The following is a 25,820-nucleotide window of genomic DNA, read 5'->3' on the forward strand; positions in this document are numbered from 1 at the left end:
TGATGATTATAATAATTGTTTATTGTTTATTGTTAATAAAATGAAATGGACAAGAATACAATCTTAGTTCTTCCCTGAAGGAGTAAAAAACTTGTGCTCAGGGAGATATATAAACACAAAGATAAACACAAAGATAATTATTTGACACAAACTGGGTCAAGAAAAAAAAATTACAGGAATAAATTAAATTTAAAAATACAATTTCAATTTTAACAATTTAAGTCATACAAATACATATACATATTAAATCAATATATATTCTTTAAAAATTAAATTCCTAACGCTATTTATGAAATTTCTGACACTAAAATTTTCTAAATCTGGGTTTTCATCGATTATTTTATTGTATAACCTTGGACCAAAGTAGGTACCATGGCTCAGAGCTGTGCTTGTGAAACACTTTGGTTCCTCTAGTCGTATAAAATCGGATCTTTTAGTTCCATATTTATGATGATACAATTTGAATTTATTACAATTTTTATGTATGAAGATTAATAAGGCAATATAATAAATCTGTTTAATTTTCAAAACATTAAAATCAGTAAACAAAAGCTCAGATGAGTAATCAATTGGTTTATTAAGGCATATTTTAATAATTCTTTTCTGAATAAGTATTAGTGGAGTGAGATTAGAAATATATGCATGTCCCCACCCTAAAATTCCATACTGGAGAATGGATTGAAATAAAGCTAAATAAAATATTAATTGGTAAATATGACCGAAGTATAACAAAGATATAAATTGTTTTACGTAATCTATTGCATAAACATGTAATATGTTTGTTCCATCGTAAGTGTTGGTCGATTGTAATGCCTAAATACTTAACTTACTTACTTAATAATAATAATCATAATAATAATAATAATAATAATAATAATAACAATAATAATAATAATTATTATTATTATTATTATCATTATTATTATTAATAGTTCGTACTTACTACTGGAGGTTATGGAGCTTTCGCTGTATCTCCTCCAGCAAATAAATAATCAAGCAAGAATAAAACCCACAAAATAATTAACAAGTACAACAATGGACCTTGCTAAAATTTTAAGACTAAATTACAATAAATTAACAAAACTAAAAGCCAAGTTCAGACGCCTCAACAGTCTCAGCTAGTATTGACAATGCCCGAGTTCTCAGGTCCTTATTCTTGTAATTATTATTAAATACATTTCACAAACAACTTTCCAATTTATATGCTTCAACCAATCTTCGTCTCTTCGACACTCCATTGTTTCTTGGCTACCATTTACACTGCTTCTCTCGCGAGAGTTTACGGAAAAGTTCAACTCAGTTGAATAATTTAGATTAGCTATAATGAGAGTTGAGAGCATATGCGAGTTTTATGTCCAGGGTGTTTACACGGCGAGAGCAATTTTCAAGACCGCTCTATTTAGCCTCTCTAATATCTAATTAGAGTTAACCAGATATCTACCTACTCTCAAAACCGTTTACACAGTGATACAGCTCGAATGGAACCTGGTGAAGTCGGTATGGCATAGTTGCGCCCCGCGGTCAATTGGGAGGCCTAGGCATGGCATAGTTGTGCCCCGAAGAAATCAGGTAGCAGAATGGACATGGCAAAGTTGCGCCCTGATTGACATAGCACACAAAATAAATTACTTAAAATATTATAATGGTAGCTGCATTGAAATCAGGTAGGCCTAGCGTATGATCAATTTTGCTATTTAAATAACACACACACAATAAATGAACTGGATTTTTTGTTTGTACACCGATATCTTAACCCTACGGTACAGAGTTTCGAAAATTGAAACAGACGGTGTGAAAATCACTAATAAAATGTCAAGACTGCTAAGGCCCCATATTCCAACGGCTCATTCATTTGAATAAGTGAGTTAGTAAAGTACTGCCAACTTCATGGTGTTCATTTTAATAAATATTAAATAGAATAAAAAATCAATAAGGCTGGTTGATTACGAGGCTCGAGTTTCCGTAGTGTATTTTTCTCTACCTATTTCATCGGGGCGCAACTATGCCATGCCCCTTTTCTCTATCTGATGGGAACGGGGCGCAACTATGCCCACAAAACAGGGACCCTTTTTTATCTGCTGTATCTTACCTGACCTTGGGGCGCAACTGTGCCCTGCCCGGTGAAGTTTAACCTTAATGGCGAAACCAGTTCTACGGTCGGTTAGGAGTGGAGGGGGTAACGCTGTTCAGTCTCGCTTGTATCACGTCACCAGTGTTGCCAATTCAGCGGTTTTCCCGCTAAATCTAGCTTTTTTGGATAACCGTCTCGCGGGTAAAATTATATTATCCCGCTTAGCGGGAATACTATCGGTTTTTAATCTTTAAAGTTTCTGAAATGAAATTCATATTAGCATTAAAAGCGGCCTTCATAATTACATTTAATTCGTTCATTGTGTGTTTTGTGAAATAATAGATGTGTCAATGTAGTGATAATTCCATATTATATGTTACCGTTAAAACCCGAAATCCGTCAAAACCAGTTTCAACTGGTAAAAACTAGTTTAAGGAAATAAAGATAGATAGAAAGTGAGTTTTCGTATGACCTAGAGTCAATGTCAGGTTATGTTTGGTTTGTTTAGGTTTTTGTTTGGTAAACTGGTTTTATTGGATTTTGGATTTTAACGGTAACATATACAGTATAATGCAATAAGAATTTAAATATGTTGTGTCTGTGATAAACGTTTTTAAAATTGCTTTATAGCGCCACATTTGGAATGATAAAAATGTGCAATATTCATTACATTGGAGGGCGGATGTAGTTACATTGGCGGGTGGATGCTCTATCTTGACCCTTATTATTATTATTATTATTATTATTATTATTATTATTATTATTATTATTATTATTATTATTATTATTATTATTATTATTATTGAATAATAAGTATACATTAAAATCTAGAGATATTTGTTAGAAAATCGCGGGTTTTCTAAAGCTATCCAGCGGGATTATACGAACAATTGTTGGCAACACTGCTCGTCACTATCAGAGCAGTGGTCACTATAACATCGGCCGGTAGCAGATCCCACACCACAATACTGCTCTCTCCCTCCAAGCTTTACCAGGTTCCGCACGAGCTATACTCAGCTATAATCTCTTGCTCTCTTCTCTAAACTCTCGCCGTGTAAACGTAGCAGACGCCAACTCCGCCGCTCAGGGCGCTATTCGATTCTAGTTATTCGTAGCGGAACACTTACTGACTTGACATTTGGGGGCATTTAAAGGACTCACCGTTGCGTATTAAATGCTTCGTACAATATTTTATGGTTTATAGACGTAATTTCAAAACTTCTACGTCTCAATTATATTAAATAAATGGTTGTCATTCTTGATATGAAAAGATATTACATATTTTAACTCAGACACTACCTTCCTGTTGTTCAATTCATACACCATACCTTTTCAGACATAATGAAAGAAACTTCACACATTTTACATGATCACTGTAGTCTATCCTTTTCACGTGTTTATTTATTACCGGTATTATTATTATTGTTATTATTATTATTATTCATAATTTAGTGTGTTTAGAACAATAAAATAGTGTGTTTAGGGTACAAACCTGTTGCTAGGAAGCGTATTGTGACCAACAGCCTTTCCTTTATACTAATGGCAATCTTCATAATTGTGTCATTTTGCCAATTGCAGGTCCGATCAAAGTTATTAATTCTTCTATTTCTGATGATGACATCCTCAGAAAATGTTTTAACTGAATTGGATCTTCCTTCCGTAACTCACTGACAAGGCACGTGTAGGCTCCATGCGTGTTCCGGCGAGATATCCAGGTTTTTCCCATGTACATCTATTTCTCCTCTGCTTTCTTTTCTTCAGAAGAATTCCAATCACTACAGCCGCCACAATATGTTGTGCTTCTGCCATAGTTGTAAACGCACTAACCAGCCTGTTCTACTCTACATGCTCTCAACGCTTTCTCTCACTCTAAACTGTCTGCACCATGTAAACGGTCTGGAGAGTAACATTAGAGTTTAGAGTTATATAAATCTCATGAGAGCTCGCTGATGGGTTTAGAGAAGCTATATTCTGTCACCGTGTAAACACTCCGTTAGATAGCTCTCCTGATACTTTAGACCTTCTCTCGCTCTAAACTGTCTCCGTGTAAACCTAGCAATAGATTGACTTCATTAAGAATAACACAGATATTAATGGCGAAAAGATAAACTCGTTGAAATAAAATTTTTACGGTACGAGGAGCAATTAGGCATCTTCCAGTTCAAGTACATCATAAACAGTGATGAAGATTTCTGGACAATGGACTCGAGATGCACCAAGAAAGATAGACCTATGAATATTCAGAAACAGGACTCAGTCTAACCTGCAAATTCTCAATGCCTATCGCTTCCTTTAAAAAGAAGAACCTATTCACTCTATTATTTCCAATGTTGAGTGAAGGAGATACAGTCTAAAAATATTATAACATGTTCTGATGTATTATGTATTGGGCATTTCTTTGACATGACAAAACTTGACATATCAGGTTTGTGTAATTTTAGAACACACTTCTGAATATGTTCAGAACCAGTTGTAATATAAATATGTGAAGTGTAATAATTTATGACTAACTAATAAAGAAAGTATTCCTTCTAATCTATCCCTGATTTTTCTGAAAGAGTAAACTTTAAAATTGCTTCCCTCTAAAATCACTAATATGTACAGCTTTAGACAAAAATAAATATGACTGGTCGCCTACGCTAAGTCCCCTTCGGAAGACTTCGGTTGATTCCGTGAGATCTTAGGCTTACACGTGATGGATGTTCTTACGCACGACGCCGCTCTGTTTTTTCTTTGTTTTAATTGTTTGTTGCTTTTCCTGTCTGCTTATAGGTCAAGTGTTACGAAAAATCTATAACAACGATAAATTCAAAGAGTATATTGGGTGCAAAATAAATACTCTTCCCTATTCGTGTGGACTAGGTGCTGCCCAAAGTGGACTTAGACAAATTCACTCTATAGGAGATCGGTCACTCTTTGTGTTTAAGGATATACATACCAGCTTCTGCCATAACACCACAGAATTAAACTTTATCTTTAGAATTAAAAATAATATAAATATACGCTTCATGACGCACACTTCATTCCGTTATACACAGAGGAAAACATAGAAAATCAGATGAACAAACACATCCTTCCTGGGCAGAAAATTTTACGGTTTCTATTACTCTGGAATGATTCTCTTATTACGTATTAGGTGTAACGGTACGAAATAAAACCAAAATAGAACTAAATGTTTGTGTCTTGTATTGTGAAAGACTTATCTCTCAATTCTATATTTCTAACATCTTTTCTATAGTCCCGAAACGCTTCCTCTATCTCGTAGAGACTTTTCCCTTGAGTCTCTGGCAAGTATAAATACATGACAGCCGTTCCTATGGCAATCACACCTGTATACACCGCGAAAACATTGTAATAACCCATCCAGTTCTTCATACTTGAGAATAACTTAACTACCAAAAACCACAGAATGGCTCCCATGAACATAGTCTCGCTGCAAGCCGGACCCCTTATCTTCAGGGGGAACACTTCTCCTATCATGGCGTACGGGAGAGGCAGGAAACCGATAGTACAGAAGACGATAAAGAGGATAAGAGCAGTGATCAATAGCCATGTGTGGGACACATCTTGAGACAAACTGAGTAATGCTGCCAGTGCACCCATCGAGAATGTCATACCCACTCCAGACACGGTGCATAGTAACCGACGTCCAAAACGTTTCGACGCGTAGCTGATGACGAGTGACATCATCAATCTGATGATTCCAATGATGACAGTGACGATATAAGGATCGAATGTGATTCCTATCTCTTGGACTATGGTGACTCCGTAAAGGATAATCACATATATCCCTGAGAACTGCTGAAAAAACATGAATGCGTTCATGATAAGTATAGGTTTATAGGCCTCAGGTCGCTTGAGGAAAGCCAATTCGTCCCTCCAGTTGCTGGAATGTTGTAGCGCACTTTGAGTGGTAATGGTCTCCAGCTCCACTTGCAAGCTTTCCGGAAGAATCTGTTTTTGAGGCACTCCTCTGATGAGTCTCATAGACACTTCTGCGTCACGTATCCTTCCTCTAGAAATCAGCCATACGGGTGTTTCCGGCAGTAGGTACCTCGCAGTGACGATGGATATCGACGAGAGAAAAGTGCATATTCCAGCTATCAGCCGCCAGTTTTGTTGGAAGAAATATCCCAGAATGTAGACTAGAAGAATTCCAAAAGACACACCTGAAAATCGAGAATGAATGTTGAGTTTCAGAAGCTCTTTGCCTATAATAAACTAATTATTTTATGTGTGAGGCAGGTTTTGTAAAAATATATCTATTGTTGTCAATTTGTTTTTATATTTATATTATTTCATATTTGAACAAAATCACAAAAATTACTGGCATTAACTGGCACAATCACAAAACTTTTGAGTTCTACAAGATTTTGAGTGTTACGAGGAAGATTTCTTGTGAACTGCACTACTCACCTAAGGAACTCCATGTGACTACTAAACCACGCAAATCCTTGTCTAACACCTCGCTGACGTACACTACGGAAGGAGAGTTTGTGCATCCTGAAGACAATCCAGTCAGCAGTCGACCCACATACACCTGGCAAAGGAACCAATTGTGGCGTTGCGAAGCCAAGGCAATAATGAGCCACCCGAACACTGAAGGGATGTTAACCATTATGAGAGTCACCCGGCGACCCAGGCGGTCTAGCAGTGGTCCCACCAGGATACACCCCAGCAGCATGCTCACAGAGATCAATGATGCTGCGAGAATGGCAAGATTTTAATCTACATTGCAATTATAAAATAATATGTACACAAATTAATCAAATAAATTATTTCATATTATTAAATAGCAATACTGGCGAAGCCTGCATCACCCAAATGAAGTGAGTTTGCATTGGATACACACACCCACGCAACACTGGCGGTCTTATACTTGTACAAAATTCATTCTCTTGTACTTTCAGTGCATAAGATCTACAAACTTACCTCAATCGTTACATTGACAGATTCAGATATATTTATAGTTCTTCAGTTCTCATGTCCTATGGACAAAGGATACCTCTCAGTTTTCTTACAGTAAGTTACTCTGATATCTCACCAATTCTTGCCCGCAGAGCATTTATGCACAGGAAATATGCACAATGGAATTAAACCCTATGCATTTATGTGTAGTGGTGAATTGTTGAAGTCAAATAAAGTTCTTTTGGAATTTCTCCTTTTTCTACTTTCCGAGAGAAGAGCCCTATGAACACGGAAATGTTGAGAAGTATCCTAATGGACCGTAATCATGATAATTGTTTAAAGGAGGCGTATGAGTTGCAACTATATAATTTTAGCACACAAACAGTTTTAAATTGTGTACAAAGCATTGTTATTGACAATATTCAGTGTAAAACAAAAGAACTAGAGGACAAACTAATACAGAATTTGCAGAGCCAGCATAGTGCAATTAAGTCTGCAACAAGTGCTTTGGAGACGGAATGTATCACTTGTGCAGAAGAACGATTGAAGCAACTGCCTTCTGTCATAGACGAATACTTTGCTATACCATGTAACGTTTTGCTACCAGAGGATGCACCGCAAAGGAAAAGTATTCTGAACAAGATGAGTGGTTGCTTGACTGTGAAATAAATAATCTTGAAACTAGGGCTAAAAAGGCTTATTTAATGGAAGCATAATTAAGAAATTGAAGTTCAAGAAAAGTTGAAAACATTGGAATCAGAGCACGAAGAACTTGAGCAACTGTATCTTGAAAATGAAATAGACCAGATGTTAGGCCTACATACGTTACAGTGTGAGACTGAAGAAATTGTAAAAACTGTGAAAGCTACTAAAAATGCAAACTTTTTAAGTGGTACTTCGGCCAAGAAGGTATCAAAACATAAAATATATTTAAAAAATTATAACATAGAAGAGGTATCAGAGTAAATGATATGTTTTATATATTTTTTATGATTATATTAAATTTAACTTTGTGTGAAATGCTACAAAGTTAAACTGTATGTGTAAATGAATTTTGTGTAGTGACTTATTAATTCGTTGTAATATTTTAATCTTGTTAATATGCCTAAATATAAAGATAACTCTGACAACTACAAACAATTGAGTGTAATATTTTGACATATGTTAAACATTTCTAGTACCGAAAATGATTCTTGACATGCTGTCTGTGCAAATGTTTTCCTTTCAAAATAATACTCAATATTTACGGAAAAGATCTGTGGGAAATATACTGTTAATTTTATTATGTTTACTTAAGGATAATGACAGCAGTCACTAAAAAAAAATTACATGGAATTTGATTTCTTAAAAATCAGCTTAATTTTTTTTTCTTGAATTGTTTCTTGCAAAAGAAATTATCTAGAAAGACAACGTAACACTGTTTGGTGGAAATGCATCACATGATAACCATGCTTGCCTCTGCACCCAAACAGAGTGCTGTTTAAGCTAGTGCGGGACCTGTAATATAATATTACAAAGGGGCTCTAAATTTATAAAAATGCACACAAATATTAACATTTGTTATTTGAAAAGAAAGAAAATTCTAGTCATTTGGAAAACGATGTACTTTTACTACGTAGGTGGTATATGAAACTGTGAAGCATTCTGATTGCAATAACTGAAATTGTTGTTTTTCTCTCAATTGTAAAGGAGGGGAAGACACTTTTTAACACTTTTTATTTCCATTAATCACATCTATTATTAATTTTTTGAACTTTAAATGACATAGAATTAAAGAACATTGCTCAAAAACATCTCACAATTTTACATTTGCAGAAATTACCTAAATCTGAAACGTAAATTAAGTCAGAACAAACTCTTGTAACATGTTCAAAACTGCCCAATGTTTGGATACCTTTGTACTGATATTGGGTAAGTTTGAACAATGCCCAACTCATCTGTTAAATATAATAACTAATGAACGTTCAAAAATTTTTTATGTAACGAGCACTAATATAATTACATTAGGCCTATACATAACCGAGCGAGGTGGCTCATGCGTTCAGTGGAGATCCGTGGTTCGATTCCGGGACCGACCAACCTGACTGTGGTTTTTCTGTGGTTTTCCACAGTTACTTAGTCAAATTCCGGGTTGGAATATTCATTGCCACGGTCCATCTCACTTTCCCTCCCGTATAGAAAGAGAATTTATCATATCTTATATCTTCTTCATCTCATTTCATAGACATATTCAGGTCAAGACGCATATCTTCGTCCGCTTAATGGAGGGGGCGTCCTCTCCGCAACCATCCTGGGGTTTCCAGTCTTCCTCAATATCTCTCTGCCTGGATTCATTCATTAGGCGTACACATTTTGTTACGTAATGAGGCGCGTGGATTACAGCTGTAATCCATTTTTAAAATATACATTTATTTAATAATGCTGACATTTTACTGAGAAAAAACGATTGAGTTATTTATTTATAATCACAATCTAGTATCAAAATTACCTCAACACAAATATAACACTTTCAAAAAATGTTAAAATATGAATATCACTAAATATTTTTAATTTCTACTGTTCTGTATGTGCTCACATATACTTTAAGAGAAAAATAATTTCATATGTTTGAAGTATACACGATTGTAACAAATAGATATGATTGACAACATAAAAGCACTTTCTAACAATGCAATAATAATTATTTTTTAGAGTTTCAGTTCTATTTTCACAGCCATATATTGAGGATTTTTTAACATATAGTTTCTATTTTGTTATCTCACACAAAAGCACTAATTGTGGAAACAATTTGAGCATACTTTCTTCAAATGGTCTTTGCACACCCATTTCTGGCATTTATGGCACCACTTTCTTGTTGATTTATTGCGGCTTCTCCCATACTCGTAGCAACGAGCCAAGGTAGTCCGTCTCTCAATAGATTGAGGATCACCAAGAAAAATAGAATAGAAGGTAGGGGCCATCATACCATTTAACTCTGCTCGTGACGTCATCTGCCGTCATGACTGGGCCTTTAACATGCCTCGTACTAGGAAAGCAATGCGCCGAAGATATTTATGACACTCATAAAAAGACCATTGTGACCCCAAACAATTTTTCAATTATTGTATGCTCTTTAGAGATTGTTAAAACACATTTCTTTACAATGAGGATATGAATATAATACAGAATGACTCTCTAATTGTGAGGTGACAACTAATTTTTTAGCTTTAACATTTATACAAGGTGCGGCAAAGGAATCGGACGGTTTTAGAAGGTTGGTTACTGTGCAGTATGAGGAGTTATGGATATCGTTTGTTAGCATTTATGATACCATTTTGTCTAATCATAGAAGTATGGAGCTTGGAACATCGTGCTTTCGTTATCGATACATTTTTAAAGAATGGTGTTTCAGTTGTCAAAACCCAGCGTGCCTGCCTGTCGCCTCCTATTTAATGTTGGCCGCCACGGAGCCGTTCCTGCTCGCAATACCATATTGAGATGGGTGCAAAACTTTCTATTATAAGGATCAGCTTGCAAGAACAAACCACCAGGCCACGTTCGAAGTGTACGAACGCCAGATAACATTGAGCGAGTAAGAGTGGCTGTTACGAGGAGTCCACATCGATCATCTAGACGGCATGATATAGCACTGCGACTTTCAGAATGTTCTGTGCGCTGAATATTGCATTCAGATCTTAAGTTTCATCCATATAAACTTATGATTGTTCAGCAATTGAATGACGGAGACTATGTTCAACGCAGGATATTCGCCGAGAGAATGATAGAAATTTTGGCTGACAAAGTTTTTATGTCCAAGAGTGACGAGGCACATTTCCCTTTAAATGTTTATGTTAATAAGCAGAACTTTAGAAACTGGGCCCCCGAAAATCCTAACGAACTACATGAGCGTCCACTTCACTGTGCAAAGGTTACAGTTTGGTGTGCTGTGTCTAGATGCTGCGTCATAGGCCCGTACTTTTTGAGGAGAACGGGAACACTGTGACAATGATTAGTGAACGTTACGTCGAAATCCTGAGAACATTTCTTCAACCAGAACTGCGTAGGCGTCTACAGGGAATTGCTAGACAAATTGTATGGTTTCAGCAAGATGGTGCCACGGGTCATACGGCAGAAAATTCAATGCCAGTTGTTCGCCGCATGTTTCCAGGGCACATCACTTCTCGGCGTGGCTACATTCCCTGGCCTCCCTGCTCGCCTGACCTTACAGTGTGCAAGTACTTTCTGTGGGATTACCTGAAGTCGAAAGTGTACGTAAACAGGCCCTTAAACAACTGATGACCTGAAGATTGCTATTACCCAGTAATCGTCAACATAGATGGCGAAATTTTGAAAAGAGTGGCACGCAACTTCCGGGAAAGACTTGAAGAGTGCATAGAGAGAGAGACGGATACCATTTGAAGGATATAATTTCCAAGACCATCTAAATGTATGCCACCAAATGGCATACATAGCCAGCTTTTTTGGTAGTAATAGATTTGTTGTAGTAGACATAACTACTGAGTTATTTCCATTTGAAAATAGTCCAATCCCTCTGCCGCACCTTGTATAACAATAGTAATAATAATATACCAAAACAGATTACTATTTTTAAATTGGCTTACTATTCTTTTAAATGAAAGTCTGTTTATTTTGATCAAAAAGGGGACATTTAAAACCTTTTCTAAAATAAATTAACTCATTGTGGAACAAGTATAAGTGGCCAAGTGCAAGGTAATAGTTCCGAAAGCAAGGAGTTAAAAAAGCACAATTCAGTTTGTGAAGTTTTATGTGTTTTTCTCAAAATTGCCTCTACATGACTAGTCCCGTTTTGATCTCAGTGCTTCAATTAAGTAGTCAGTATACAATTGTAACATTGGTAACAAGAAAAAAACTTCCCACATCCCACTATTCATCCTCTTTCACTGTCTCCGTCCCTCGTGAATGGAATTCTCTACCTCAGAAGATTAGGGGCTGCCAGACAATAACTACTTTCAAGACAAAGCTAAACAATTTCTTACTGACGCAGGCAAATTGAAGTTGTAATTATAATCATAATCGAGTTTAATGATTTAATTATATTTAGGTATGATTATGATCATTATTAATGTTATTATTAGTACATAATTATTTCATTGGAGTGTTGGGAAGGTAAAAGAATTGTTATGTATTCTATTGTATTTTATTAATTATGTTTTGCTCCTTAGAAATATAGTAATTTTGTATTTTTGTATCGCACTGGTTGAGTGGAAGAGAAGGCCGAATGGCCTTAACTCTGCCAGTTAAAATAAACCATTATTATTATTATTATTATTATTATTATTATTATTATTATTATTACTTTTTTGGGTATCTTTTGTACCCATTGTAATCTTATATGCCTAGCTACTAGTATATATAACTTTTTTTCTCTCTCATTCTTTTTGCATTTGTGTTTTATTTGTATTTATGTCTCCAATTTTAATATTATTTCTTATTTCTTTCTTCTATCTGCATTTGCTTCCTGTATATGTCTATTTGTATTCTGGTGGTGTGGTAGAGAAGGCAAGGCCTGATGGCCTTAACTCCGCCAGAATAAATAAATAAATAAATAAATAAATAAATCAATAAATAAATAAATAAATAAATAAATAAATAAATAAATAAGTAAATTAATTAATTAATTAAATAATTAATTAATTATAAATAAATAAAATTCTATTTGAAGAACAAAGTCTCTTTTGAATTCTTGCTCCTCATCTTATCTGGGCAAAAGTATAAAACGTTCTAGTTAGAACTACAGTACCTTTAAACGGAAAATACCTTTAAAAGCTGGAATTCTGTGTTCGGTAATCATTATTCTGCGGCAGCGGTTGGAAAATACGATAAGTTGACCATACCCGACAATATCTTATACTCTATTCGGCATGTATCGAAGGGTAGGGTAGGTAAAGGGGAACGGTCAGTCACAGGCAGTCAGTTGAAAGATGTGATACTTAAATGTATTTATACATTAAAGAGCTAGCTCTCCTATAATCATTTAAACAAACTGTCTATAGAGAAAAACTTCTATCTTATTCTCAACACCCTTAATCCCTGTTCCTCTCTCAAAGTGAGAGTCGAAGTTTCACAATCATACAGAAGAACCGTTATTATAATTTCTTTTTTTAAGTACTAACATTCAGCATTTTTTGAGAGCAGACTGAATGTTAAAAGCTTCTCAATCGAATAATAACAGGCATTTCTCATACTTATTTTGCGTTTAATTTCTTCCCGAGTATCATTTATATTTGTTATTGTTGCTCCAAGATATTTGAATTTTTCCACCTCTTCAAAAAGATAAAATTCCAATTTTTATACTTCCATTTCGTACAATATTCTGGTCACGAGACATAATCATATAAGCTTACTTTGTTTTTTCGGGAATTACTTCCAAACCTATCTCTTTACTTCCTAGAAATAAAATTCTTATGTTTTCCCTAATAGTCTGTGGATTTTCTCCTAACATATTTACGTCATCCGCATAAACAAGGAGCTGATGTAAACCGCTCAATTCCAAACATCTCTGTTATCCTGGACTTTCCTAATGACATATTGTAGATCAAAGTTAAAAAGTAAAGATTATGGTGCATATCCTTGCTTTAGCCCGCGTGAATTGGAAAAGCTTCTGGCCTATACGGACTCTGCTGTACGTTTCACTGAGATACATTTTAATTAATCGAACTAGTTTCGTGGGAATACAATATTCAATAACAATATTATATATAGGGGAGAGTCGGGTAGTATCGGACATCGGTTATTATCGGACAGTGCGTTTCTTTCATCTACCACCATATGGTAGTACCTGAATGACATGGTTACGTTTCTCTATGCGACATCACAGAAACGTAACCATGTCAATCAGGTACTATCAACTTGTGGTAGATGCAAGAAACGCACTGTCCGATACTACCCGACTCTCCCCTAACTTCTCTGTTAATCGAGTCATATGCGTTTTCGAAATCTATGAATAACTAATGTACTGTACCCTTATACTCCCATTTTTTCCAGTATCAGTTGAATACAAAAAATATTATCAATAGTCGATCTATTATGCCTAAAACTACACTGATGATCCCCAATAATTTCATCTGCATATTGAGTTAATCTTCTCAAAAGAATATCGGACAAAATTTTGTACGACGTCAACAAAAGTGATATTCCTTCAATGTTAACACAGTCTTGTCCCCCTTCTCGAAAACAGGTACAATAGTGGACTCCTTCCATTGTTCTGGTACAATTTCCTTTTCCCAAATAGCAAGTAGAAGTTTAAAATGTCGCTAGACAATGCGCTTCCATCCCCTTGTATTAATTCTGCTGGAATTTGATCGATACCTGGAGACTTGTACTTTTTATTGTAATTTCGACTTCTGAAAGTGTGAGTTCCGGTATGAATGGCTCAGCACTTTGTATTTGAATTTTGTACATTTAGTAGTTGCCCAAAATAGTTTTTCCACCTGTTTAGGATTGAATGAGAGTCTGCAAGCAAGTCACCATTCTCATCCTTGTTCACGTTTACCCTTGTCTGATATCCATTCTTAAATGCCTTTTTCCCTTATATATAATTCTAGAATGATTTTATTCTTACTATTTGTATCTACCTCATTCAGTTTTTCCTTCAAGTAAGCTCTCTTTTTATTCCTAAGTGTACGACTTGCTTTTCGACTTTCATTAAAATAATTATCTCTATTCTCCTCAACTGGATCCTGTAAGAATTTCAATTTTGCCTGTTTCCTTCTTTCTACTACCGTGCAACAATCTTCATCAAACCACGATTTCTTTTTCTTATTTTCATAATAACTCAGCTGCAATTTTGATACTATCTCTGATATTTTCCCACACGCTATTAACATCTATCTCTTTCTCAACTTCGTCGGAACTTCCTAAAGTGAAAAACCTATTTGAAATTTCGACCTGATAACGTTGCTTAGTTTCCTCGACATATAATTTCAGAATATTGAACTTACTAATATTAACTTGTTGCTCTACTCGCTTGGCTACTGATTCTTTCCCTTAATTCTCCAGTTACCAAATAATGGTCAGAATTACAGTCTGCACCCCTGAAAGTTCGAATATCTACTATATTAGTATGTCTCCATTTATCTATCAAGATTGATCTATTTGGTTGTGTGTCAATCCATCTGGAGAATCCAAGTACCTATATTTATGTATAGCCTTATGGGGAAATGTACTTTTGACAATTAAATTTTTTGATGTCGCAAAGTTAACTAACGTAACTCCATTGTCATTACTAGTTACGTGTAGGCTCTCTTTTCCAATAGTTTGCTTAAATGTATCCTCCCGTCCTACTTTAGCGTTGATATCCCCCAATAAAATTTTTATGTGATAGCTAGATAACTGATCAAAAGTATGTTCCAATTCCTCATAGAAGCTACCCTTTAAATGGTCGTCTTTCTCTTCTGTAGGGATGTGAGCGTTTATAACTATGATATCGCACCATTTGCCCTTATGTACTAAATACCATAACCTGTCACTGATACTATGCTGGATTTTAACTCGAGAATCTGAAATCCAACGGCCAATTACAGTAGGTAGTCAAAACCACCAAGAACGTCGCAACTCTTACGATGCAATTAAAATGTTGCTTCATCATTGACCTCGCATTTTTTGGCTCGAATAAGATAGATGCATCAATTTCATGTGAAAATCCCTACATGTATGCAACATTAGAAACTCTCGAGCGATAATATTGCCTAAAACTACGTGCATTAAAGAACATATTTTTCAGCCTACGCTAAACGAGCCTAAAAATCTTAGGTCTCATCATAAAATCATTAACAAAATTGCTGAGGCAGATCTCGAATGACTGTGAGAGCAAAGAGCGGTGTCCTTGCTTAACTTCTGTAGTGAACAAGTGCACCCACCTATCCAAGAAGCTTGCTCGTCGGAGACTGGAGGCTCGTGATGAGCTGCCTGCATGGCTGGCAGTGCCACGGCGGAAAAACCGATTGTGAGTCCAGTGGCAATATTCCCCAAGTTGGCCACTCCGCCGATCAACAGTTGCTGAAACAAATACGATAGTAGGCTCTACGTCAAAATTGAATTCTTTAGATTTCATTTCCATTAACTGTAAATCTATTAATGTTTGTACACTCTTAGACAAAAAAAAAAAAATGACCGGGCTTCAGATTCTATGTCCGATTCGGAAGACTTCGGGTGCATTCGTCAGAGCATGATATACACGCGGACGAATTTCTTCTGTCGTAAATGTTTCCAACACTCCACTGCCACCACTATATGATGATTACATAACATGCTTCTTAAAGAGTCATCGTCTCTCTCGCATAGCATAGTCGGTAGCATTGTGATCTTGTATCCGAAAGATTTCCAGATCGAATCTCAGTCTATGCTTTGTTTTTTTCATTCTCATTTTTTACTTCTTGTATACTGATAATAACCAGTACTGTGAAATATTTAACAGAAAGTTAATATTTACAAAGGGCAAGTTAGATACATAATAGCAATCCTTTCCCTTGTATCTTGAATTTAAAGAGACTAAACGAAATCTTCTCGGATAGAAATAAACAAAAATAAACCTTAAGTGAAAGAAATCCTTCTCGGATAGGAATAAACAAACATCATCCTTTTCTTTGTATTAAACAAAATAAAGAAATACATCTCGGAGACCAATTAACAAAAATCAAAATAGACAAAAAAATTCAAGACTGGGTATGTAATCCCTCCGCATCTATAACCGCCTGCATCCTACCTTGAATCGCCTACACAAGAAACTAGACTGTTACCAAGGAGCTATTACAAAGCAGATATGTAACGGCACTATTTACGAGTGTAGCCAATATCTGGAACACATTGGTTTTGTCTTTAACATTATTCATCTAATTTTTGCAATACTATTAATATTATGATGATGATGATGATTATTATTATTATTGTGTTTGTAATACTATGAAATTATTATTATTCTGCTTGTTGCATTATTATTATTATTATTATTATTATTATTATTATTACTACTACAGCTACTACTACTACTAATACAAATTATAGTAACTGATCAACACTCCTTATGGAGAAGGGAGAAGTTCCAAGAACTGAGCATCTATTTTAATTCAAGGGTAATTAGGAATAAGTCTCCGATATTACTAAATGTTTTTGTTTAATTTTTGAACTAATCTAAACTCCTGTGCACTTTAATAAATGTATCATTTGTTTCTAGCTAGAGAAAAAATAAAACGAAACAAATACATATACTTACACGAAGGCGGGTACGAACGCGGGTTTTCTGCGTGTGAAGTCCGAGTTTTACCACGGAGCTATGACACACGCACGTAGGTCAAATCGTTGTTTCCCGATACGGTATAAGATTATGTTCTTGGATCTCGCTGGTTTCGTCCTTACTACTCTGATTTTAGTCTTGTGTATGAGGCGCACAGCCGAACGGAAAGACAAATTTACGCTTCAAGAGTCCGGTCATTTTTTTTTTTTTTTTGTCTAAGAGTGTACAAGTGTTTCAGTCGACAACGCAATTTTTATTAGATATAACTCTCAGGGTCGTATTTAGGGGTCCGTTCGCCCCTGTGCAAGAAAAAATAAGTAATCTCCCCTCCAAATAAAATATACACAGGATTTATTTTTATTTTGACTTCTTGCACTGGCCTGAAAATAATGCAATAACTGATGTAGTCACAATGACAGTGGAGAATTCTAAGTAATATATTTCACAAATATTCAAATTCAAATTTAATTATTTAATACACAAGGTTTACACTACATTACGCATTGCAGCCGGAAAGAGTAGAAGCTCGTGCTCGGGCGCAGTTCAGTCTACTTATATAAAATTGAAGAGTGTTAAATCAGCACAATGGTATTAAAATATAGACTATGTAATGACATATACAAATATAGAAAATTCCAAGTACACGAGTATTAGATTACAATTTTAAATCCATATAGCTTAAGGAAAGACAAAAGAAATAATTAATCTTATTTGTCTCTTAAATCTATGTGTGTTCAGTGTACTTAGTTCAGGGTAAGCTCTAATTAATGGATTATATATTCTGGATACAAAATTTCTGCTTTGTTTTAATACAGCAGTTGTGTGGCATTTGGAGGTATTTAGAAATAAACTGTAGTTTTGTCTCGTATGGTATTCATGATGATCAAATTTAATTTTTTTTATAATTTTATGGAAGTAAATCAGCAATGTTTGTTTATAAATTTGTTCTAGATTTGATACACCAAATTCCTGAAAAATTAATTTCGTTGGTAATCATAAGGTTTATATAGACAAATTTTGGTAATTATTTTTTGGAGCAAATTTAAAGGATGGAGAGTCGATTTTTCCATTCTTCCCCAACCTAATATACCATACTGAATTATTGATTGAAACAGAGCTAAGTACACAGTACGTAGAACATAAACAGGTAAATAAGAACGTAGAATGGACAATTTGTGGATTGTTTTACGCAATCTGTTACATTTGTTGTCCCATTTTAAATGCTGGTCAATAATAATGCCTAAATATTTAACTCGTGAGGATATACTCAAAGCATTACATAAGCAAGTAGGTAGGTTACAATCATGTATTGTTATATTTCTATTATTATTTATATTTAGTTGTTCAAGATCATGTGATGTTAATGAAAATGGTATTAATTTTGTTTTATAAACGTTCAATAAATTACAATTCATAATAATTAATAATAATAATAATAATAATAATAATAATAATAATAATAATAATAATAATAATAATAATAATAAATCAATATTGAATGCACTTTCATGTAGATGTAGGCTGTTGTCTACTCTTTTATTTACATAGATTTTATTCCTACTGTATTCCTTGTCTCTATTCTACACTAATTACAACTCTGGTTTTATTATGGAATAGTTGTCCACTGCTGAAACATAATTAATTCTGAAAACGTTTTTATATCATTGTCATTCTAATATCCTTAAATTCACTTAAGCTTACAAGTGGATATTTTCAGGGCCCAGGACACTAATTATATCACAATTACCGGAATTACGTTCCATTTCAGCCAACTTTTGTACAAGTTTCCAGTAATTTGACGCACCTATATCCTGCCGCTTAGAGTAAGTGCCCAGTTTGCCACTCTCCAAAATGAGGTTCTGATAAATTTGCATCTATAACTGACCTTTAAATTAGTGCATTGAAATTATGCACGAAATCAGGAGTTTCACTTGATACCGACAGATGACAGATTGCCTTCGATACATTAACAGTATAGTGGCTCTGTAAAAGACAGTGTGTCAATGGACGTATCGTTTATGATTGGATGGAGAAGTCACGTGGCATAATCCGCTATTAAGATTCCAAACAAATACCTAGGTATATATTTTATATCAAGTTTCTATAATTATCAAGCTTAACGACTTAACAATCCAAAAAATATACAAAAAACAAGTCACATAGTATAACTGTTTTCAAATATATCTATATACAGGTAACACTAGTCATACCGTGCGCTTCGCTGCATTTAAATAATTAAAATACGATCATTTTGGTCCAGAGAGCACTCATTTGGTACAAGGATGCGTTTTTGGTGCAATGATAATTCGTTTAACAATTCTCTAAATTAGTCTTGAATTCATCTTTTAATAAATCACTTCAAACTAATGTCAACATAGAGTGGATTGCGTACGAAGATAATTTTTTATATGGCCTCACTGTGCAACTTTTTTCTTTGTTAAGTTTATTTATACACGCTTTAACATGTTACGTGCTCAGAATGTGTGGGTATACCAGTAGGTCGTTTTTACTCTTGTTGAGTTCTTTTGTATAGTATGATGAAGATGGCATGTTTTCATGTAACTAATGATAGATTTTGATTAATGTTTATCGTATTGGTAATTGAGGCGGTGATGAATAATGGCATGTAAATTTCATATAGGCCTATGGCATTTACCTTTATGAATAAGGGAAACCTTGAAAAACCTCAGTCAGATTGGTAGGCCACAGAGTTTGAACCCGTGACCTCCCGAATGCTAGTCTCAAACTCTAGCATCTGAGCCAATTCACTCGGTTGTGCACCACTGTTTATGTAAATAAAAAATGAAAATGAATGTGGTACATGAATATTATTTTAAGAAACACAGAAAACGTATATAGGTAAATTATGGCGATGGAACGCCATTTCGTGACACTTTGTAAAATAACTGAGCCCCAGTGAACTCAACGGTGAAATACTAATTTTTACTCTATGTGCTGTATTTTTTGTCCTGTAAAAATACCGGTACTCATCTTTAGACAGAACTCTTAAAAAATATTAATATGTTCTGTGGACAAAAAGAAACTGAAGTGTATATATAAAATTAGAGTATTTTATGTGGACAAAATAAAATTTAAATAATCAATTATACAATATTTCGACAGAATATCAAGTTTTCTGTGCGTAAGGATCTATAATAATCTTACCTCAGTCCTCATATACATTACGTGAATCTAGTAAAACTGCACTTTCAAATAGTGAAGCCATTATCCAAATCGATTAAGTAACTTCCGAGATTACTTCATACAAACACACAAACATTCTCTGTATATTAATATTGATAAACATTTATATATTTCTATATTCCCATCATAGAATACAAATATATCCGTATAAAAATAGTGTTAAATGAATAATATTCTCCGTTTGTTGTGTGCAAGACCGCCTTAAATAGACGGAGTAATTTGTTTCATTTCATTATAGCCCAAGAGTCGAGGCGGCGCTGCGTTGATAAGACGTATTGTTATTTTAAGACTTGTGTATCTCGTTAAATATCAGTCCTAAAAAAATTTGGTGTAGAATAAAACTTATCCGAAATCGTCTTTAAAGAAACGTTTGTTATGTAACTTCTTTCACGAAAATCGATAATAAGCAAGATATTTCGATTTATACAATTCAGGCCACCTTACAACTTACCTTTTAAATAAAGTATTTTGAATTCCGTATAGCCTAAAATCTAAGTTAGAACAAACTTAATTTATATTCCAATTTTCATAGAAATCGGTTCAGTCAATATCGCGTGAAAAGGTAACAAACATCCAGACATACATACAAACAAAAATTTCAAAAATGCGATTATCGGTCTAAGGATGGTTAATTATACATGTTAACATCAATTATTTTTGGAAAAGCGAAAATTACCAGAAAAATTTCGGTTACAAATTTATTATTAGTATAGATTTGTTATGAATTTATTACCAAATACGAACGGTTTCGACCTCTTGGAGCATCATCAGGCGGTACATAACAATATCAAATATTTTAAATTATCAACTGTAATATGTTGCATCAGTTGCGAAAAAATGTGTGCACAAATACAATGAAAACTGTATATGATATTTTCAATCATGTTAAAATTATTGTGCTAATGTATAACACCATTGCCTTCTAAAATTTGTCGATAAAGCATGAGAAATTAAATAAGGTTTAACTCCTTAATGTTATATTGATGTGAACGAATGTTTAACAAATGCCATCAAATATGGATGTCAATGTCAGTGCACGCCAAGTCAATCTATCAAATTACTGAATGTAAAGTTCAAATTTTATGTTGCACAAGTTGTGGAAAATGTGTGTACAATTAATGCAATAAAGACTATATACGATACTGTTAAAATTATTGTGCTAATGTATAACACCATTGCCTTCTAAAATTGGTCAATAAAACATGATAAATCATGATAAATTAAAATAAGTTTTAAATCCTTAACGTTATATATTGAAGTGAACACAATTGTTTAACAAATACCATCAAATATGGATGTTAATGTCAGTGCACGCAAAGTCAATCTATCATATTACTGAATGTAATGTCCAACTTTTATGTTGCATAAAGTGTGGAAAATGTGTGTACAAATGCAATAAAGGCTCTATATGATACTGTTAAAATTATTGTGCTAGCATGTGATGGTTAGCAACTAGCAAGTTCAACTGTGAACGGATGCATATTCCCTACTTATTGAGCTTCGTGACTGTATGTACACTGATGTTCAAAGGTATCCGACCTACGATTTCATGATCGTGTAAGCGAACTTTCCAACCACTGGATAAGTCATAACCAAAGATATAAAAAATTGACAAACTTTGAAAGTGTTCCGCTTATTCTCAATAAGTGGCACATTATTGGGGCGTTTAAAATGTGTCAGGGAACATTATTATGAAGATTATGCATAAATTATTCTCATAATTAACAATATAAGCGGTTTCCAGATAAACCCAGTATTGTTTCACAATCAGTAGAGTGGGATGAAAAATTTAATTCTATAATGCGCGTAGGCCTATATTTATGTACGATTGGCAACACTCACTATTGTCTTCGTCATCTATTCAAAGTAATAACTAGACTTCGTGGAATTGCCACGAGAATCGTAAGGTTTACTATGCACGTGGTATAGACTGTATGAGAAGGGGACGTGCAACGGATGGAGTATGCCTCTGATGTAAACACTGAGCAGTATACTGCGGTTACAATAAAACCTGTATCCTGCATTCAAGAAATATAATGAATGATCATTGAAGTAGGAAATGTCTAAATATGTAAATACACAATTATTTTGTAGTAAGATATATTAACTCTTAAAATTGAATGTAATATACTCACATCATCCTTGAATATGTGCATTGCAGTGAAGAGCTACGTACATTTTGAGCGACTGCAAAGTGAACCTCCTCCGATGGTCACTCAAACAGTTTTTATATTGGGAAAATGTACGTTCTATATCACAGGATATAATAGGTGCATATTTGAAGAACGGAAATTCACTACTTTTTAGTACACCAATTTCAGACGTCTTGTCGTGACCTGATAGTACATCATTTATAATACGAAGTTGTAAATAGGCAGAATTTTTAGCAATAAAGTTTCTCAACTCACATTTCACTTTTTCTGAAATTAGTGAATTGCTATTTTGGTTAACGGTTTGTGATTCTTTATACACTATATTAAGAGCTTCTGAGAGTTGTAGTTTAGACGATTCTAATAGGATGATGCTTTTGGACACGATTTTAAAATTAGAATCAATGAACAGAATATATTCCAATAGCTGTTCAGAAGGCAATGATTTTACAGCTGCAACAGCGGAACTGTCTGTGCTATCCAATGCATCAATTACCTCCATTATTTTTCCGTCATATTCTGCACAATAATTAACAGCATCCAACCACGTTTTCCAACGGGTCAAGACTGGCTGCGGGGGTAAGAGTATTCCAGGGGCAATTGTTTGGAACAGCAACACTCTCATTGTGGTATGTTTGATTGAATTCTTGTCTGCACTGAAAAAATGTTAAGCTTTGACTATTCCAACCACAGTAATGCAAAAACAAGTGCTTACATAGGTATAAATCAGCTGTAGCTGCTCTATCTATTTGGACCGGTCACAGCTCTTAACATGAACTGCTTATACTACGAGACCGGGCGGTCGCTCACCTCTTCTATACTACCGTACATCGGCAACCTGATTGCATGGTGCGTGTGGCAATTCAACGAAGTCTAGTAATAACTAAAGAAGTCACACTTACACCAACAAATTATCGACCACTATCGATAAGTAGGGTCAGATATCTTTCAACGTCAGTGTACATATCAGCAAGAACCTCAATCAGAAGTATATATATATATATATATATATATATATATATATATATATATATATATTAAGAAGTGTAACTCCATGATACAAATCTGTTCTTCTGGTACTCAACACTAGTTTGTATTGACAAGTTCGGAACATTTTCCTTGGTACGAAATTGCTTATTATCAAAATATTTTCATGTTTGGCTCAATTCGCTTTTTTAATTAATCATTATACGTTTCATATACTGCAATATAAGATATGAAATGCAGAAACATATCCGTGTATACTTTATTTTTTAGTGTGTACAGAGAATACATCGATAAAACGCGAATAGATGCTGCCTTGGGGCAGCTATTATCACAATAACCTTGAACTTCCATGTTGATTATCATTAATAATGGCGTCTAATATTTACATTTACAGTATATTTACTAATTTTATTTTCGTACACAAAAGTGGCGACCAACGTTTGATTGTCAATTGGTACTGATGCTGTTACTGGAAAATGAGAATCGCTTGGGTATAAGAGTTGGAGGTGTGCGGTAAGCGAAAATATGTTTACAATGCCCTGTATTCTGAAATGGAAGAAGTTCAGCTAGAAGTCCGATAACAGAAACTTCCATTCCTTCTTCGGTAATCACACGTCAGACATTCTATAACAGTTCTATCATATCGATGGATGACATATTAATTGTTAGTAAAACAAATTCTTGAACAAGAAATGTAAGTCTTCCGATATAAAACTGGATCATTTGTAGAAGACTTTCTCATCTCAAAACTAAGATGCGAATATAGACTTTAACGTGTAACATAATTGATTTTGGCAAATATTTTCAAATATTCCCCTCTCATTTTAAATACATACATTATTTCTCCATTATCATCAAATCTTTCGTTCATTAATCATTTATTTTCATAAATGAAAAAACAATTAGAAATATACTAATCACAAAGTTATAAGAGCGTAAAAACTGTGAAGATTTCTTATTGTAACATATGTAAGATAAAAGCATCACAATGGTGGTGGTTTCCAGATTCCTCGAGATTATGCAGATGACACACCGCTTTGGTAATATCTGTACTAACCTTGCGATGAGACATCCCGGAGAGTAGCGAGGACTGCCACTCCTCGCAGTCAGCCTGACTATAACAGACTCATAAAGCAAATTAGTCTGAATACACATGACGCAGGCTGTGATGTAATAGATGCATGTAATCTTATTGAGAAGTGAGTAACAATATAACAGTATAAGACTGGACCTTACTGAAAGAAATTCTTTACATTAAAAGAAAGTTGTTAGATTTTGCAAAACTACAATAATTGTTTCTATGTTCAGAGGAAATATGTTTCATTAGAGTTTTTGCTATGTGAAAACATTTCACAACATACCGCATCGTCTGCAAAGTTGAAAGACCACCATAACAGATTGCTTGAATGCTCGCGGTACCTATTTATCACCGATTTTCTTAAAAACCATAAGAAGAAGGTGTAGAGATAATGGAGCACCACTGCAATGGGAATGGAGGTAATCGAAAAGGATCTTTTTCACGTTAGGTTACCCAACTTCTGGCATTTTCAAATGGGCAATCTGCTTCGGATGAAATGCGGTCTTGTAACTTTATTTTTACAACACGTAGCTATTAAGATACAATTTTCAATTAAAAAAAATACTGTGACAATAGGTAATAAAAAATACACATCTTTCAGGGTAGGTTAATAAAAGTTCTAGGCACCAACATGTAGAGGTATTTCTCCACATAGATGTGAAAACTTCACTAAAATTCCGAGCGGAAAATGGTTTAGAAAAATAATGTATGTATTTATTACACTGCAAGTGGGCAATCACCTGGTGGCAGTGTATACACAATATGAACAATAAACAATAAAATTACAATACACAATTTGATACACAATACAATTATAGGCCTACACTATAATACATAAAATGTTACAGTTATCCAGAATACACAATTCGTTTTAACAGCAATTTTCTACAACACACAACAATGGAAGAATCAATGAAGAAATGCATAGTATGCCTAAATTAAGTTCAAAATCACTGGAAGATGTGCAGTTATATTAATTTTTTTTAATGTACAGATAGAAGACTCAAAACTCTTTAATAAATTTTGGATCACAAATGTTAAGTCCAAAATGTTTATATATTGCAAACATCGTTTCTTTTAGAAATGTACTCTTGTCACAAAACGCAGAAGAACTTTCTTTTTATCCCATAGTAACCTCCCCCCCACAATGAATTTATCGAAGATGAATTT

The 25,820-nt window shown here is 34.4% G+C and overlaps 1 protein-coding gene across 1 annotated transcript; it reads right to left on the minus strand.

Moving 5' to 3' along the window:
- LOC138711892 (facilitated trehalose transporter Tret1-like) lies at positions 1–24,690 on the minus strand. The gene is made up of 4 exons (XM_069843169.1): positions 24,630–24,690; positions 15,859–15,997; positions 6,488–6,775; positions 1–6,240 (listed from the first exon to the last, which is right to left on the minus strand). Exons 1-4 carry the CDS (start codon positions 24,642–24,644, stop codon positions 5,240–5,242), a joined length of 1,443 nt encoding a protein of 480 aa, XP_069699270.1. The 5' UTR covers positions 24,645–24,690; the 3' UTR covers positions 1–5,239.
- Between the last annotated feature and the right edge of the window lie 1,130 nt (positions 24,691–25,820).

The sequence above is a fragment of the Periplaneta americana genome, chromosome 13, assembly GCF_040183065.1.
Source record: "Periplaneta americana isolate PAMFEO1 chromosome 13, P.americana_PAMFEO1_priV1, whole genome shotgun sequence".
NCBI classification, from domain to species: domain Eukaryota; kingdom Metazoa; phylum Arthropoda; class Insecta; order Blattodea; family Blattidae; genus Periplaneta; species Periplaneta americana.

What these genes read in the sequence shown, in the direction of transcription:
- LOC138711892 (XM_069843169.1), bottom strand. An exon ending in CGAGCAAGCTTCTTGGATAG is followed by an intron (nt 6,776 to 15,858) that starts GTGGGTGCACTT and finishes CCATTCTCGCAG; the next exon opens with CATCATTGATCTCTGTGAGC. An exon ending in AGTCACATGGAGTTCCTTAG is followed by an intron (nt 6,241 to 6,487) that starts GTGAGTAGTGCA and finishes CTCGATTTTCAG; the next exon opens with GTGTGTCTTTTGGAATTCTT.